Source organism: Dromaius novaehollandiae, chromosome 15, assembly GCF_036370855.1.
Source record: "Dromaius novaehollandiae isolate bDroNov1 chromosome 15, bDroNov1.hap1, whole genome shotgun sequence".
NCBI lineage: Eukaryota > Metazoa > Chordata > Aves > Casuariiformes > Dromaiidae > Dromaius > Dromaius novaehollandiae.
This window is the reverse complement of record NC_088112.1, coordinates 2,193,850-2,209,919: the sequence shown is the minus strand read 5'-3', so window position 1 is coordinate 2,209,919 and position 16,070 is coordinate 2,193,850. Positions and strand designations below refer to the sequence as shown.

The window sequence follows — 16,070 nt, the reverse complement described above, 5'->3', positions numbered from 1 at the left end:
CTGATGCTGTCTTGTCGGCCAGTTCTGGTATGCAGGGCGTTCTGCTGTCCTGGTGCTGGGCTCATATCTTGTCTCTTGGCAAGTAGGGGATGTGCCCATAACTTCTGCAGCTAGTACAGTCAGCAAAATGACAGCAAGATCGAAACTACCTGTGTTCCCTGTCCTGGATGCCCTGCATTGCGTTTGCACCCAGGCATGCTCCTGCTGCAAAAGCACCATTGCAAAGCTCAGGCTTCATGTCAGCCTGCCTGTGGTTCACAAAACGGACTGTTCTCTCTCAGAAAAGAGCCTTGGAGTGAGCTTTTGTGGTGGCACAGTTCTTTTGGGGATCAGGACTGTTATATAACCGGTGTGGTTTTCAGTATGCGGCTTTGTGGCATGGGAGCGCTGGTGCTCCCAGAACTTGGGCTTGCAAGGCCCTGTCCCTGCACACAGGGCATATGATGTTACGGTGTTTAAACGTGCGCTGCGTACTCTGCTCCAAGCAGGCCCAGTAATGCTGAGAGCCCTGCTACTGACTGAATTTAATTCGTTGGTATTATGATTTTAGCTGCAGTCACTGCACTTATGTGTTTTCTCTCTGTATTTTCCTTTTCCTCTCTTTTTAAAACCCTTTGCTTTTCTTCCTCATCCTTCTGAGTGTGTTTACTCCAGCTGCCACAAAGGATTTGGGATCATGGATCTATTTTTTTCCCTGTCATAACTAAATGCATGCCTTTGGCCTTTTGTTAAACTAATCCAGAGAAAGCCTCCCATAAGATTCACGTGTGAATCTTAAGCTGCAGATTCAGCTAGATTTGGCCGTAGGCTGATTTACTCCCAGCTTAAAAGCCGGAGGATCAAGGAATGTCTTCCAGGGTGTACTTATTCTGGTTTTCCACATGTCCTTTGGGTCCTAAATCTTACAATAGCCAGTATCTGGTCATCTCTGTTTTGATCTGTAGCAGTTCTCACGCAGTGTCTATATTGAATCCGTCCTCCTGTGCTTGGGTCTGGGTGCCGGCCACCCCTCATCCCCCTTGAGAAGGGGTATTGCCACCAGAAGTAACACCCAGCTGCTAGCACAGACCCTAAACTGATTCCTAGTGCAGATGTTAACGCAGATGAGACTTGCTGCTTTTCCCAAATCTGCAAAAATCTGTAAGTACGGAGGGCAGCAGCAGCAGTCATTGGAAGTTGTACATGTGAAACATGGTAGATTTTAGGCAAAATAAATGAAGTGTTAGCCTTGCCCTCAGGATTGTGCCTGTAACACAGTGTGGAAAATGGAATTAAAAGAGGGGGGAGTGAGAGGCAACCAGGAAAGCTCAGGAAGAGACAAGGCTGCTAAAGTGTTTGAAGCAAATGGTTTGGCTGCAATGACAAGTTAAATGACCCACTAAGGGCTGGCTGGGGGCTTTTCTTCTGCCTGTGCTGTGCACAGTACCTAGGTGTGGGGCTGGGTGCTGCTCCCCTCGCTTGGCGGCCTCTCCGGCAGCAGATGGTGCTCTTGCACCGCTGTGCGAATCCTTGCTGTTCCTCAGCCATTTTAGGCAAAGTGTTTTCCTTCCTTGCAGTCTCCATTTTATGTTTATGACGCAGAAAATAAAAAGGTTGGCAAGGGAGGAGTCCGGGGGGAGGAGGGGGAGCGAGACAAGCCAAGGCAAAGCTGTTGCTGGAGCTCTGCGGCAGCGGCTCTCTCCTCCCTGAGCCTGGGTGTGGGGCCGGGGAGAGGCAGCGAGTGCCAGCGTGGGGGCAGAGCGGTGGGGGGATGCCAGAACTGGGGGTCTGCAACCCCTCTGCTGCCCGCCGAGCTGGTGTTTCAGATGAGCTGTTGCACCAGGGTCGTCCCCCCTCCACCCCCAAGGTCTGCTATTACCCTCCCTTGCTGTTGTGGGATGCTTTAGCTGCAACATGGCTCTTTTGCCCTCGCTTCTGTATGAGGCCGGGCAGGTCAGGTGGGGATTATCCCTCAAAACTGCATGAACTGCATGGAAGCTGGATGCAGCTAAGCCTTCATTGTACAGCTGCCCTTGTCCAAGCTGTGCTGATGAATGGGACTTTCCTGTTCTCATTGTTCAGGATACAAAGCTCTATTGCCTTGTTTTCCTTCCTGCCTGGGCAAGTTGGGGGTGGATCATTGCCCCAGGTGCATTACTGGTAGATCCTGGCAGTGGCACCTTTCCCAGCTGTGTGGAGACCTCCAGGAGAGCTGCCAGCATATGACATTTGAGTAATTGTTATTAATGTCTCTATTTGTAGTAACAACTCTTATCTTGCTCCTCACTGCATCCTTCTTGTGATGCAGTGGAGCGCTTGGATATTTATCAGTCCAGGATCTGAAGTGAGCCGGCAAACCAGACTGCTGGAGGCTTCATGCTGCTTTTTGTAAAGCAAAAGTTTCTGTGCTGATACCCCCCACCTCAACTTCAGAATAGCTTCTTACCTCCCCAAATTTCCCTCTTTGATCCTGCCCCCGGAAGACTGCATGCTGTCTGACATGCTAGTGGCCTTGCGTTTGTCCTGACGTCTGGTGTCCTGCTCCTGTTGCAGTCCCCGGTACCCCTCTGAGAAGGGGGGATGTGCCGTCCTCGAACAGGCATGCCAGACAGCAGCGTAACGCTGCCAGGACTCGGGAACAGGCTTTCCCATGTCTCAGGATTCAGTGTAGCTTTTTCCTTGTTAGTTGTATTCTGCACAAAAAGCATTTTGATCTGGGTCATGGCACTGCGTAGCTCTATGTTCTTTTCTGTACTGCTGATTCTTATCTGTGTGCTGTCTTCATCAGGGTTAGCTGGGTTTTTCTGGGCATCACGGTTCTCTTTCCTGGGAGCTGGATAGTTGTATTACTCCCATGGAGGGTTTTTTGTTGTGTGTGGTGGGGGGGGGTTGGTTTTTTGTTTGTTTTTTGTTTGTTTGTTTTTTTTAGTGTTTCTGTTTTCTCTCCAGTTTGAGTCTCAGGCTGCGGAGTGCCTGGGCTGCTAAGGGAGGCTTGTGAATTCAGAAGAATGGGAAGTGAGGGAGTTCATGGTGAACTTGGATTTGTCACTGACAAAATATGCTGTTTCAGATCTCTGTAACCAACCTACTAGTAATAAGATATCAGTCAGGCTGGAGACTTTCCAGAAGGATGGGTAAAAACACGCTTATATTTCAAGGAGGCTGAGGGCAGACGTCTCTTAGTGTAAGTGCTGTAGGGCTGCTCAGAGCTTTCACAGCTTCAAGCTTAGTGATGAACTTCACTGAATCAACCAAAAAAAGATGCTGCGGGCTCAGCGATGGACTTGTTTGTAGCTAATCACAGGCATATCTTGCAGTGTATGGGCTGCTTCCCTGTAGCTGTCCATTTGCAGACTCTTGCTCTGTTACAAGCACAGCAAATCTTTCCCTTCCATGAAAGGTGGTTGACAAGAAATAGTTTTATGAGCCTTTGTAGGGCTTCTGTGCCTTTCTTTTTTCTTTCTTTTTTTTTTTCCTCCAGACTTAAGAGTGTAGTTTAGGGGTTTGTTTTCTTTTTGTAGCATCTGTTGTTTCAATACCTAACTTTTAGAGGTATGCGTGCATGGATTGTACCTGGTTTAAATGTATCTGACTAACTTGAAACTAGCTAACGCTGAAGCTGCTAGCTCCAAAACCTGCCTGAGGTATGGATTAAAAGCTTTGCAACTTGGTCCAAGTTCACCTGGGATCTCAAACAAAACAAATTACTGAGGAGACTGACTTGTTTAAAGTTGGTTTAGATTGGTCCGCACAAGTAGCTTGTCTCTGAGTGATGGAGAGATGAGGGATGTATCTGCAAGACTGCTCAATTCCACCTCAGTGCATTTTCATAGAAATTTGTTCCTTCCTCATACGATAGGTGAGACCCTTCTACTTACCGAGTCCTAGACCCAGTTTATTCTTAAGTTCTTAAATCTCCAGCAACTGCCCTTCTGTTGCTTTCTTAGAAATATGATTTCACAGCTTAATGGAGCTTTTTGTTTTGCCTTTTTTAGCCATGTGTTCTGTGCCTTTTTTTCTTCCCACAGTCCTTCACAAGGATGCTTCTCAGGAAGATAATGAATATCTTTGTCCTAAGAACAATTGTGGTTTCTGGGGATAACTATATGAGTGTCTTTTCCTTTAAATATCCCTGGGCAGCAGTGCCCTTTGCCTGTGATCATGTGCATGCCCACATATATGAAAATAGGTCAGTGAATCTGTGCCTGCAGCAGCCGTACTGTCTGCGCGCTAGCCTGGGGTGTCAGCACATGTCTGAGGGCGGAGGCATGGAGGAGCGGCGCAGCCATAGGTTAGCTCTGAGCGGGAGATGCTTGTCCTCCCCTGCCTTGTTACTGGGCAGCGTGCTCCCTGGGGGACTCAAGAGCAGGGTGAGGTGCTGAGGGTGCTGCAGGCTCCAGTCGTCCCTGTGCCCAGGGTATCGAAGGGGGAGCACCCTGCAGAACGCATCGGGGTTGTGTTTCCATGCTGTTCCTCCTCATTTGCAGACCTGGGGTGCAATAGGAAGGATTGTCTTGGCTTTTCAACAGCCCGTATCCGAAAGGGGCCTGGAGCCATGCTGCAGCTGCAGGGCAGTGTAGCGGAGCTGTTAAGTCCCTTTTTCCATGGTCTCACCTGCCAGCTTGTGTCCCTGCTGGCCTCAGTGTGGTAGCTACGTGGCTCATGAGGTCGCCATGGGACAAGGGAGGATCAACTGCTCCTTCCAACCTGTGAGGTCACTTACGGCCAATGAAGCAGTGAGTGTTTAGGCCTTTAAGCAGCATGATGCCTTAGTCATCCCTCTCCTGGTACGGAAGCTGGCAGAGGGTGTTGTAGGACAAGGTCCAAACCCTTTCAGTGTTCCTAATGTGCAAGTTGCAGGAATGCCCATTCCAGGAGAGTTGGTTGAACTATTCGTGCTCCCAGAGAAGGGAGCATCTGTGACAGTCTCAGAGACAAGTGTAACACAGAGGAGAGGATCGGTAACAGGCTGCAAGAAGGTCCAGGGACTGTGGTGACACTGGGCATTTGCTATGCCTCCTTTCCTATGCAGGACACCACAGATTCCATGCATTCAGTGTCTTGCACTGAGTTCTGATGTAGAGGTGGATGTTGTCACCTTGGCCTGAAGTCTTTGCTGCTGTCCTTAGCAAGATTATTTCTTTTTTTGTGGGAGAGTAAAGACTGCATCCATGTCTGCGACAAGGCCAAGGAGGAGCAGCACTCTGAGCTTTCTCTACCCCTTTGTAAACATTTGCTATAGAGACTAGCCAGAGCTTTGTCATTGATTACTAGGGCAGTTCTGTTCAGACATTACATGAAGAAAAGCTTCTGCGCGTTCAGCTCTTTGCAGCTTACCTATGTTATTTGTACTCACAGCAAAGAAAGACCAGGAGGGTGGAGAAGAGAAAAAGATGACTCAAAAGAAAAAAGTGAAGGAGCTGAAAGTGTTGGATTCGAAGACTGCCCAGAACCTCTGTGAGTATGACAAAATAAGGGACTGTTTGCTTTTAAGCACTTGGCAGGATATTGTCCCTGAAGATTGACCTGTTCTTCTCTTTGGGTCCTGGCAGCCATTTTTCTGGGATCTTTCCGCATGCCTTATGAAGAGATCAAGACTGTGGTCCTGGAGGTGAATGAGGCTGTGCTGACTGAGTCCATGGTTCAGGTGAGAGTGTGGACTGGGCAGGGGAGAGATTTTTGTGGGCAGTTGTTTCCTAACTTCTACTGCACTGCAATTTGGGAGAGAGTGGCCTTGTTCACTACAGAGCTCTATTAAATTTTTATCCCCTTCCCTTCTTGTGCAGGAGGGGTGTAGAGTGTAAGGAAGCTATTTTTACTCTGTCATTTGGACTTCTCCGTTGGTTGCATGTGTTGGGTGCTGGTTGAGGCAGCCCTGTGCCACGGAGGTATGCATTTCTCTTGTAGAACTTGATTAAGCAGATGCCGGAGCCAGAGCAGCTGAAGATGCTTGCAGAGCTGAAGGATGAATACAATGACCTGGCAGAGTCTGAGCAGTTTGGGGTTGTGGTGAGTGCCTTTTCCTCTACTCAGGCAAAGAAAGATCAATCAGCACCTTTCTCTAACTGAAAAATTGCATTTTTCACTGTTTTGTTCCCTGTGTGATGTCCCACTCCACCTTTGCGCTCCTTGTACTGTCTCTGAATTTCCTCTGTCTAGTGTTGCACAAAGGATCATCAAACAGGCTAACGTGCACACAGACCTATTTCCAGAAAAGGGAAAGGGAAGACTCTCCCCAGGAGCCAGCCAGGAGGAGAAACTGAGAGTCTCCTCAAATGAGTGTTCTTTGTCCCCCAAGTACCTTTCTCATGGTAACTATTGGTTTCTTCAGGCCCTGCTAAGTCTCCCCATTAGGGAGGCTCATTCATTAGGCTAATAGTGTTGATTGGAGCAGGCTTTGATCAGGTGCAGCTGTTGCAGTGCTAATTGGCCGTTAAGCTTTGTGTTGTCCATCATCAGGTTTTGTTTATTGGTTGTTTAAGTGCCATTGTCTCCAATTGTTATATACTGAGCACTGTGTTCCCTAGTATAAGGTTACAGACTAAAGCTACAAAGCGAGGGGTGGAAAAGGAAGGACAATTCACCCATCAGTGGCAATTGCTTCCCACTGCAAAACCCAACACATTAGACCTAACGACCTTTTCACAGTGCAGCAGTTCAAGGCCCTGAGGATCAGAGCACTGCCCTAGAGCCTGGGGGTGGAGGTTGCAGGGCTGTAAGTGAAAAGCAGACTGCGGGGGAGTGGGAGGATACAAAGGAGAGGCTTCAGATTTGCAAATGGGAAGAACTTAGCATTACACAGGTGAAGGCACTATGCAACTTAAGGGCATTCAAGATAAATAACAATTAGAAAGTCTGTTCCACCTAGTCTCTCTGCTACACATCGTGTCTTTCAGGTAGGGCCTTTGTTTCTGTAGTCCTTTTGTTTTCTTTCCTTTTTGCTTGTTGATAATGCCTTTTAGCATCCTTACAACCAACCAGAGGTGAATTTAAGTACCGTGCTTAATTTGTCAAAAAGGTTGTAAGGTATTTAAGCTGCTTGGATAGAAGTTTTTGGGCTGCTTTGTCAGGACCAACTTACCTAGGTTTTCAAATACATTACCTAGGTTTTCAAATAGGCTAACTCTCCCTGTGGAACTGGTAGCTTTTATGAAAATGGTGTAAAAGGTCCTGGTATCTGTGTTGTAGAAAATCTATTCTCCCAGTTCTTGTTCCTTGTGTACAAACTTCATGAAGTGTATGGTTACTTGGGTTCCATTTTTTTTGTTTGTTTTTAAAGGCAAGAAAAAAATGATTAACTTCCTCAAACATCTTGAGAGAGTCTCAAATACAGTCTTCTTGAGACAGAACTTCAGGCTGTTCACATCTGAGAAACTTCATGCTTGAAATGTAAAAGGATCTGGTGGCCTGTAAAACTCCAACAGAATTAGTCTGTTTCTACAGCCACATTTAATTCCAACGAATAAAACTTTGGTCAAGTAATGTCAGAAGGAAACTCAGAACAGGATTAAAAAAAAAAAAAAAAAAAACTTCCTTCGGTGCAAGAAGGTTTCACATTATCAGATCTAAAAAGCCTCCTTTAACAGAACAATTAAGTTTTCACAATCCAATTTTACCTTGCTTGCTGTAGAATATAAGGCAGCAAGGGAGAAAGATGGAAAACAGGAAGGCCAGAGCCACATATCTGATGAATTCTGTAAAGTTCTCTAAGAGTTGAGACTGACTTCAGTTGAGAGTGCTGCTCATCAGAAACAGCAGAGTAGAAAATAAACCTGACCTTGTTACTAATTCTGGAACCTTTATGAACCCTGAGAAGTGCAGGAAAGATGAAATACCTCAGCAATGTCCTGTTTCCATAATATTTTTTTCACTTCATTGATCAAAATAGGATTTCTATGGTTAAGATGCACTTAATGCTTAGAATGACTTTCTCCACAAAGGATGATGATTCTGCCATCATTTAGCCCTTGCTGATGCTCTTTTTGGAAGTCTCTTGTCCCTCTACCCAGCTGTCAGTGGTCTAATGTCTGGAGTCTGAACACAGTCCCCTTCCCCAGGCTCACGAGCAACTTTTAAGCCTATTCCTGGCCATGATAACAAGTTTGCTCTGGGATTGCTTCCTTTCCAGAGAGCTTGCCCAAGGCAGGGTTTCATGATCTGAATGTGAAACTTCTCTGGGGGCAGAACCCAACTGTTTAGAAAATTGTTTGCATTGCTGTAACAAATTGAGAAGCAGTACAAGTAACAGGCGGTTCTTGTTCAGTAACTGTACTCAGTCATGTGGCAGTTGGGAGTTAAAAGCAGAAGGCCTTGCCTAACAAGCTGTGGCTGCTTCAGAGACATGCCTGCACTGCTGAAGGATCCTGTGGCACGCATGTGCTTCATGGTAGTCCCTTGAGACTAGATCAGTCAATGCTTATCTTGAGAAGCATCTCTTCATCTCTCTTTAAACAAATACTTCCACGTTATTCTCCTGCTGATTTCTGTGCTTGTAGCTACGTTGGACTTTGACTCAGGTCAGCATGAAACAAGTGCTTGATATGTCTGAAGTCCATGGGACTGTAGGCATCACTTTAATGTTTTCTGGATTTGATCTTTCAAGTGGGAATTGGCAATGGCGATTTTGTGCAAAGAAAAAGGCTGCTGACTGCCACTCTTAGTGCGTATGTGCATCCTGTGCTACTCACCTGCCTCCTCCGCCCCTTTGACTTAATTTTTTTGCTTCGTAGAGTGGGTCTGAGTTACGATATGGTGTGTGGGCTCAATCTTTTCAGTTAAAACCAGGTACCTAATGTGTGACTGGGCATGAGTCTCTGAACGGTGATTGCTCTGGGGTATCTTTGGGACTTTGGAGGTATGACACCCGCTCCTAGAGAGTGGGTCCATATAGAGCTATAACTGGTGGTGAGTAACCATCTGTTCTTATCCCCTTCTTTCTCAGACCACCTCAGTTCTCCCTCCCCTTATGTGTGAACACTTTTCCTTTCCCGTTCCCTTCTCAGATTAGCTCAGTTTCTCGTCTCCGACCCCGTCTCAATGCCATCCTCTTCAAGCTGCAGTTCGATGAGCAGGTAGAGAACATCAAACCTGAAATCGTCTCAGTGACAGCAGCCTGCGAGGAGGTGCGCAAGAGTGAGAGTTTCTCCGGCCTGCTGGAGTTTATCCTGCTGGTGGGCAATTTCATGAATGCAGGCTCTAGGAATGCTGGTGCCTTTGGCTTCAACATCGGCTTTCTCTGCAAGGTGAGTGCTTTTCCATGGGCAGCTCAGGGAACTGGTTCGTACCCTCTGTGTTTATTTCCTAGCCGCCCGCACATGGGGCTGGAAATAACTGCTGGCTAATCTTTAAATGCTTTCTGTAAAGTCATGCTCTTGTGACAAGGGTTTTTTTCTTTGGTTTTTTTTTTTTTTTTTTTTTTTTTTTTTTTATTACCAGCTCCGAGACACAAAGTCCTCAGATCAGAAGTTAACACTGCTGCACTTTGTGGCTGAACAGTGTGAACAGTCCTACCCCAAACTGCTGACGTTTCCTGATGAGCTCATCCATGTGGAAAAGGCCAGTCGAGGTACTGCAGTAGGGCGGGTGGCCTGTGGCTGGGTGCACAGGGAGCCCTTGCATTTCTTTTTTAGGAGAGCGGAAGATGGATGTTTGGCATTACTGGGGACAGGGGTTTAGATCTAGGCATTTCTGAACAAAGATAGTTGAGGTTTGTTTATATGTCTATGGATGCTAGATGGAAGGTGGCTGCAAAGTCTGAGGCTGCTTCCCAAAGATGCATTATTTTTGTTGTTATGGTAGAAGCCTTTTTCCTATTAAATAATTGCTGTGGCTCTGCCTTACTGTGCAGAGTAGTGAGGGAAGCCTCAATGAAATAAACAGATATGATGGCTGGAAGGAAGGATATCCATTGTTTTGTCTTGTGATAAAGAGTCGGTTATGCTGAGTCAGTATCCAGGGAGGAAGGAAATCGAGTCTCAACAGCAGGATGCAGGCTGCAGATGCATCCAACCCTGAGAGAGGATGAAAGCTCTCTGCAGCGTGCCTGACTGCTGCTGCCCCCTACCACCACCACCCACCTAGGACTGTGATTTTTGGCTTACTTGTCACTGTTTCCCTGGTTTTGATCTAATATTTCCCTTCAGCTATTAGCATCCTTCTAACATATAATGACGTTGCTGGTATAACACTGTGTCATTTCTCTTGTCTCAGCGCTGCTGAGCCAACCCTGATATGCTGCAGTAGAGGTAGACAGGTAGCTTCACGATGTCTCTGCAGATACCCAGTCTTGGGGCTTTGTCAGTCTTTAAACAGCTTTAAGTCAAAAAGAAGTTCCTTTTTACATTTTAGGGACTGGAGATTGTTAAAGCATGGAGGGCTTCCCTGTCATGTTGCCCCTACCAAAATACTGCAGAAAAGGAGAGTAGAGAACAATGGTGCTGGCTGGTATAACTTGGTTTGTAACTCGTACCAGAGATTTCTCCTTTGACTGGGGGCAGAAAGGGCCATATTTCCTCAAAGATCTGCTGTTCAGGTTTTTGGAGCACCGAGATGTTGTTTTGCAGCAGTTAATCATCAATGTATGAGTGTGATTTGTCTGAGCCTAAATTGGGATGAGCCACACTTCTGCCAGATGTCAAACATATTTTCAGGGGCACATGTGCAGTCCTGATAGCAGTTGCAGGATAGAAACCATGCTCCTGGTTCAAACAAATATTTTGGGGAATGTCCTTCTCTATTTTTGTATGTCTCTTCTGGGGTCTTTTTCAGTGTCTGCTGAGAACTTGCAGAAAAATTTGGACATGATGAAGAAACAGATTTCGGATGTGGAACGTGATATTGAGAATTTTCCGGCTGCTACAGATGAAAAGGACAAATTTGTGGAAAAAATGACAATATCCTTTTGCTTGTAGGAAGAAAGATGTTCCAACATGGGTGTGAACTATGGTGGAAGGGATTCATAAGGCTCCGCAAAGTCTGGAGAGGGAGAGAGCAGGAGGACCTGTTATATGGAAGAAGGCCTTTCTGTCATGGTGCATAAGGAGTGTTACTCTGTAGCTTTGGAGGATCTTATGTTTGCCCCAGGGATGCTATCTGCCATCAGCAGAGGATCTCTGTCATTCTGGATCTCTGTGGCAGCTTTGGGCAAAGGGAGTGTCGCTGCATTCAGTTGTGTTCTAAAAGTGAGCTGGCTGATGCGTTCCTGGCATTCCTGAACCAAATCAAGGTTGATGGGCAGGCTGGGAGTTCTTGCAGAGGGGCTCTGCTGAGTTGCATGGGGGTCAGGGTGCAGCTGCACTGCTGCCAGCTCTACTGTGGTGCGGTGGGGGGATTGTACCATGAAATCTGGCTTTTTTAAGAGGCGCTTGCAGGAGTGTGTTTTGGAATTGTAATTCAGGCTGTGAGGTGGAGTATAAGAGCAATGCTGCTTGCTTGGGAGCTGCATGTTCCTACTTTTTCCTTTGACATAAGAAGCTGAAGCCTGACCCAAACACTGAACAGATTAGGCTGGGTTCATCTCAGCATCACGGTCTGGTGGAGTATATCTGATCTGATGCTCACTCTGATGCTTTCTGCCTAGCAGCTGGCTTATGTTCCTTGACTTCTGGATTTCACAGCTTTATTAAGGATGCCAAGGAGCAGTACGACAAGCTGCGAATGATGCATTCAAACATGGAGAACCTGTTTAAGGAGCTGGGCCAGTACTTTCTATTTGACCCCAAGAAAACATCTGTTGAGGACTTTTTCATGGATCTGAACAACTTCAGAAATATGTTTCTGGTGAGCAAGATGCCCTTTCTTCCTCTTACCCTTGGCTGTTTCCTTCATTGCCCGGATCTACCACACTCTTCTTCTTCCAAAGAGGAATGTTAACTGCCTTTGTGTGTTTTTCCCACACCCCCTCCATCATAGAGCCCCTAAGCATCTGTTTCTCCTGTTTGCAGCAAGCCGTCAAGGAGAATCAGAAGCGGCGTGAAACAGAAGAGAAGATGCGCCGAGCGAAGTTGGCGAAGGAGAAGGCTGAGAAGGAACGACTGGAGAAGCAGCAGAAGAGAGAACAGCTGATAGACATGAATGCAGGTATGAGATGCAATTGGGTTTTGGGGACAGCAGAGGTTTTGGACTCGATTCACAGCCCTACTAACAATGTGTGCAGAGAACTACAATTGAAAAGAAATGTTCTGGAGTTGGATTCTGAGAGATGGAGGTTTGGGGGATATCCTGTCAGTAAGAAATTAAGTAATATTGCTCAGGTGAAGTTCTGTGCTTGAGAACAGTAGCTTGGGAATTTGCACGAGAGCTTTAAATGTGGGGGTTAGGCAAGTCGCAATAAACCCATCTCCAGAGATGTGCAAAGCCTACTAGGGTACAGAGAACCTGGCTGAACTTGAGAGCCTTTTTGAGGGACTTCTCATCTAAATAAAATGCAGAAATTTGCATTACACACCAAAAGTAATAGGACAAAACAGGCAAGAATTCAGTGCTATGGTCCTGTGCTCTCTCCCCCTCCCCCCCCTTTTTTTTTTTTTTTTTGAGAGGCCTGATGCATGTTAGTGTGAGCGCTCCCGTCTCCCCACTTTCCGAACAGATTTACTGAACGCTGTTCTACTAATGCAGAAGTCTGGCACTAGACTTGTCTATTCCAACCACATATGTTTCAGATTTCTTTGCAAATTTATTTTTAAAAGGAAGGGGGGAGAAGGTCATAAACAATCACATGAGCTCTCCCAGAGCTGTTTCATGAGCCTGGAAGTACTTAGTTGAGATGCAGCTTTGTGGGATAGCCTTGTGAGTTAGCCTGAGTTACAGACTCGGATTCCCCTTTCCCCATCCCTTCAATGTCCTAACTTCTGAGTGGGTCAGTCTACACAGCAGTAGATACTCCTACACTACAGTTTTACAACTTCCTGGGAATAGAGCAGACCTGACATCCCTTCTGGCATTGCTGATGAATGGAAAGATCATGTTTTGATGTTAGGGTTGTCCATACTATTCATTTTCCTTCATAGCTCCCGAATACACTAAGCAACGGCATGGGTATAAATATACCCCTGTCATTTCAAAGTAAATCAGCCATTTCTGTGACCTTTTGCAATATTAACTGATTCATGAAGATGTTAATGAAGTCCCTTGACGCATAGCTAAGACACATGCAGTCCTGAAAGTCCACCCTGGAGAAGCACATGAGGGACAAGCAGCCCATCTTAGATTCATTTGCAATGTGGCTAGAATTATTTCAAAGGCCACTGCAAAGCTCTGTATTTTGATTCTTGGCCCAAAACGTAGCTTTGCTTGCTAAGTGCTCTGCTGTCCCCCCAGCACAGGCTTCCTTGCTTACAGTCTGTTCCCTTCTACCAGATGCATTCTTCTGTTACAACATATGGACTCAATTACTGTCCCTCTCCATTGATTTCCTGTGTCTTTGGATTTCCTGACTGCATCCCCTCCTCCTGAACTCCTGCAGCGAAATGCCTCACAAGCTCACATTCCTCCCTGCCTCCCACTGCTTTGCCTCCTTTAGCAAGGTGGTCCTGACCCAGAACATGAACAGATAAAGCTGCAGACCTACACTGTCATCATAGCTGAGTTCATGGACCTTAAAGGCTTGGCTTGCAACAGAAAAACTTGCCAGCCCACTAAATGCATGTTTGGTGACTAGCAGGGTTGTGTTCTGACTCCTTCTCTTTACAGAGGTCCCCACCCTGTCTCAGCATCATTCCTAGATCACTGTCTTGTTTGCAGCCAACTGTTTCATTTGCAAAACTCAGGCTTTCTTTCCATTCCCTCTGAGCCTCTGCATTTTGAAAGAATGCATTGAGAAATGTCAAACTGCTCTGGGTTTCTCCTGGATGCTGTTTGGCTTCTTTCCTGACAGTCTACTCTTGCAGGCCTCCCCAGAGAAGGTGTGTGCCCATAGTTTCTGCCTTTTAGAGCATTTGGGGAGGAGGGGGGAGAGAGTAGTGTGTTCTCCATTAGTTGTTCTCTCAGGTCCTGCCTGCTGCTCCGGGTGACGCCCAGGCACTGCAGCATCTGAGAGCTTGAAATCTTAAGAAATCTGAGCTCATTTAAGAGGTGGCAGGAGATGGAAACAGTTAAAACATGCAAACGTACGAGTTAATGATTTCCATCCCCTCACTGGCATGTTACAGTTTTCGGAAGGGGGTCTGGCCGGCAGCTGTGCCAGCAACCACAATTGTAGCTCAAAAAGAGTATTTTTCATTCTGTATCTGCTTTCAGCCATGGCCCCTTTGGGTTCCCCCGATTCCCACAGATGCCAGTTTCCAGGTCTCCTGCTGCTGCTCGTCCCTGTGACTGTTTTTTCCTCTCATCCCCAGCAGTGGAGTTAGATGATGGGGGGCAAAGAAGGCACTGTTCACTCTCTTTTTGCTTTCTTCCCAGTCCTCTGGCACAGGAGAGACTTTCTCCCAGGATCCAAGTGACTCAGCAGCATTCACAAATAGAACAAAAAGCTGTAGTTTCTATGCGTCTGAAGCTGAGAGCAGGGCAGCAACTAGCTCATACAGGGTTTCATACGGAGATGATTCAATAAATATCTGTGGCTGAGCAATCCTGCAGTCAGCTTCATATGCAGAGACGCCCATGTGTTCATTGTATATCCAGGTCCTCGCATCTAAAAATGCTAAGCACCAGTAACAGGAATATGGAAATGGGTTATTCCTGTAGCTGTTCTTAGACCTTCCCCTTGAGAGATAGTGCCTGTTCTCTACCAGCCCACTTCGCCCATGATCAGTAGCATCTCTCTAATATCTTCTCATTGTTAGCCCCTTGTTTGTTCAGGAATCAGCGTCCTTTGTGTGATACAAGACTGAACTCGTCACTGCTTTTCTTACCTACAGCCAGAATGGATCTCTTGGGTTCTGGCATCAGGAACATCACCTTAAAGGATTTGTGCAGCACCTCTCTAGCTTCCTACCCTCAGCTGCTGAGAAGTTTTAGGAGGTGGCAAACTAAGAACAGAGCCACTAGGAGTGCCTTATTGCCCAAATGCAGAGTCTGGCACTGTGGACAGAACTGAGTTCATGCTGGCGGAAGCCTTTTCCTATTGCAGGGTGTCACAGAAACATGGAGAGGAAAAGATGTAATTTCTGAATCAAATAAATCATCATAAGGGATGTTTAGATTTCCGTGGGCACTTAAAATCTGAAGAGCAAGTATTTAGGCTTCATTTTCTAAAGTTGGGCAGGGACCCTGGACCATCAGCTCCCCAGCATCCTTCCTCTATCTGCCAGGCCTCCTGTTGTCTGGCTTGGGCTGAGTTCAGTTTGAAGTCCCCTTTGGACTGCTGTCCTGCCTCATCCTCAGAGACCCTGTGCAGCAGTCTAGTCTCTCCTCTTAGGCCTCCACTGGCATAAGCAGACTGATAGGTGTTGGAAACTAGAAGGCACCACCTGTGATAGATGCTGATGGCCTACTGCTGTCACTGTATTCTGCCCATCCAAACTTTGCAAGAGTCCCTGGTGTGAATTTGGACTGGATTGCTCCAAGAGGCACGTCTCTGTCAGCCTTAGGTGACAGTCACAGTGATCAATGTTGTGTCTATCCTATGTTTCCCCCCACCACCACGGCCTGGTGACTTGTGGAGTATGTGCCTGTACCCTGCTGCCTAGACACTTGGAGGAGCATTGCAAACTCCCTTCTGTAGCTCACAGGCCAGGTCTGGTAGCCAGGTTTCGTGCCCCTAGGTTTTCCCCTTAGCGTGCTAGCGCTGTTCCACCTCTTGCTGCCCTCTCAGCCAGGCCTGGCTGCGTTTCCGGGGTGCTGGGTGCTGCTGGCCTGCTGCCCCCGCAGGGGAAGTGTCGCTCGGCACGGCGGGGCGGCTCTGCCAGCAGGTGGCAGCCTGCACAGGCTGCACGGGCAGGCGCTGGCAGATGTTTAATGGGATTTTATAGCTCTGGGTTTCATTGGGAGCCGTTGTTATGGAAACGGAGCTTTGCAGAGCGCTCATGCCTTCGGAATTAACCGCTTCAGCGCCTCGCTGATCAGCAGGACAAGCAAAGGGAGGATGCGCAGGAATCTTTCCGCTCTTGTTACTACCTGCTCTGACGCAGGGTAGCAGGAAAAGCCAAGAGGCT

The 16,070-nt window shown here is 47.0% G+C and overlaps 1 protein-coding gene across 1 annotated transcript in view; it reads left to right on the top strand.

The window, feature by feature from the left end:
* The window catches only part of DIAPH1 (diaphanous related formin 1), a 91,053-nt gene that overhangs the window by 61,556 nt on the left and 13,427 nt on the right, over positions 1 to 16,070 (top strand). Inside the window, exons 19-26 of the mRNA XM_064520785.1 lie at positions 5,338 to 5,436; positions 5,532 to 5,626; positions 5,887 to 5,988; positions 8,982 to 9,221; positions 9,415 to 9,544; positions 10,747 to 10,872; positions 11,594 to 11,757; positions 11,922 to 12,057. Of these exons, the coding sequence (XP_064376855.1) occupies positions 5,338 to 5,436; positions 5,532 to 5,626; positions 5,887 to 5,988; positions 8,982 to 9,221; positions 9,415 to 9,544; positions 10,747 to 10,872; positions 11,594 to 11,757; positions 11,922 to 12,057 (1,092 nt within the window). The remainder of the gene's footprint in view (positions 1 to 5,337; positions 5,437 to 5,531; positions 5,627 to 5,886; positions 5,989 to 8,981; positions 9,222 to 9,414; positions 9,545 to 10,746; positions 10,873 to 11,593; positions 11,758 to 11,921; positions 12,058 to 16,070) is intronic.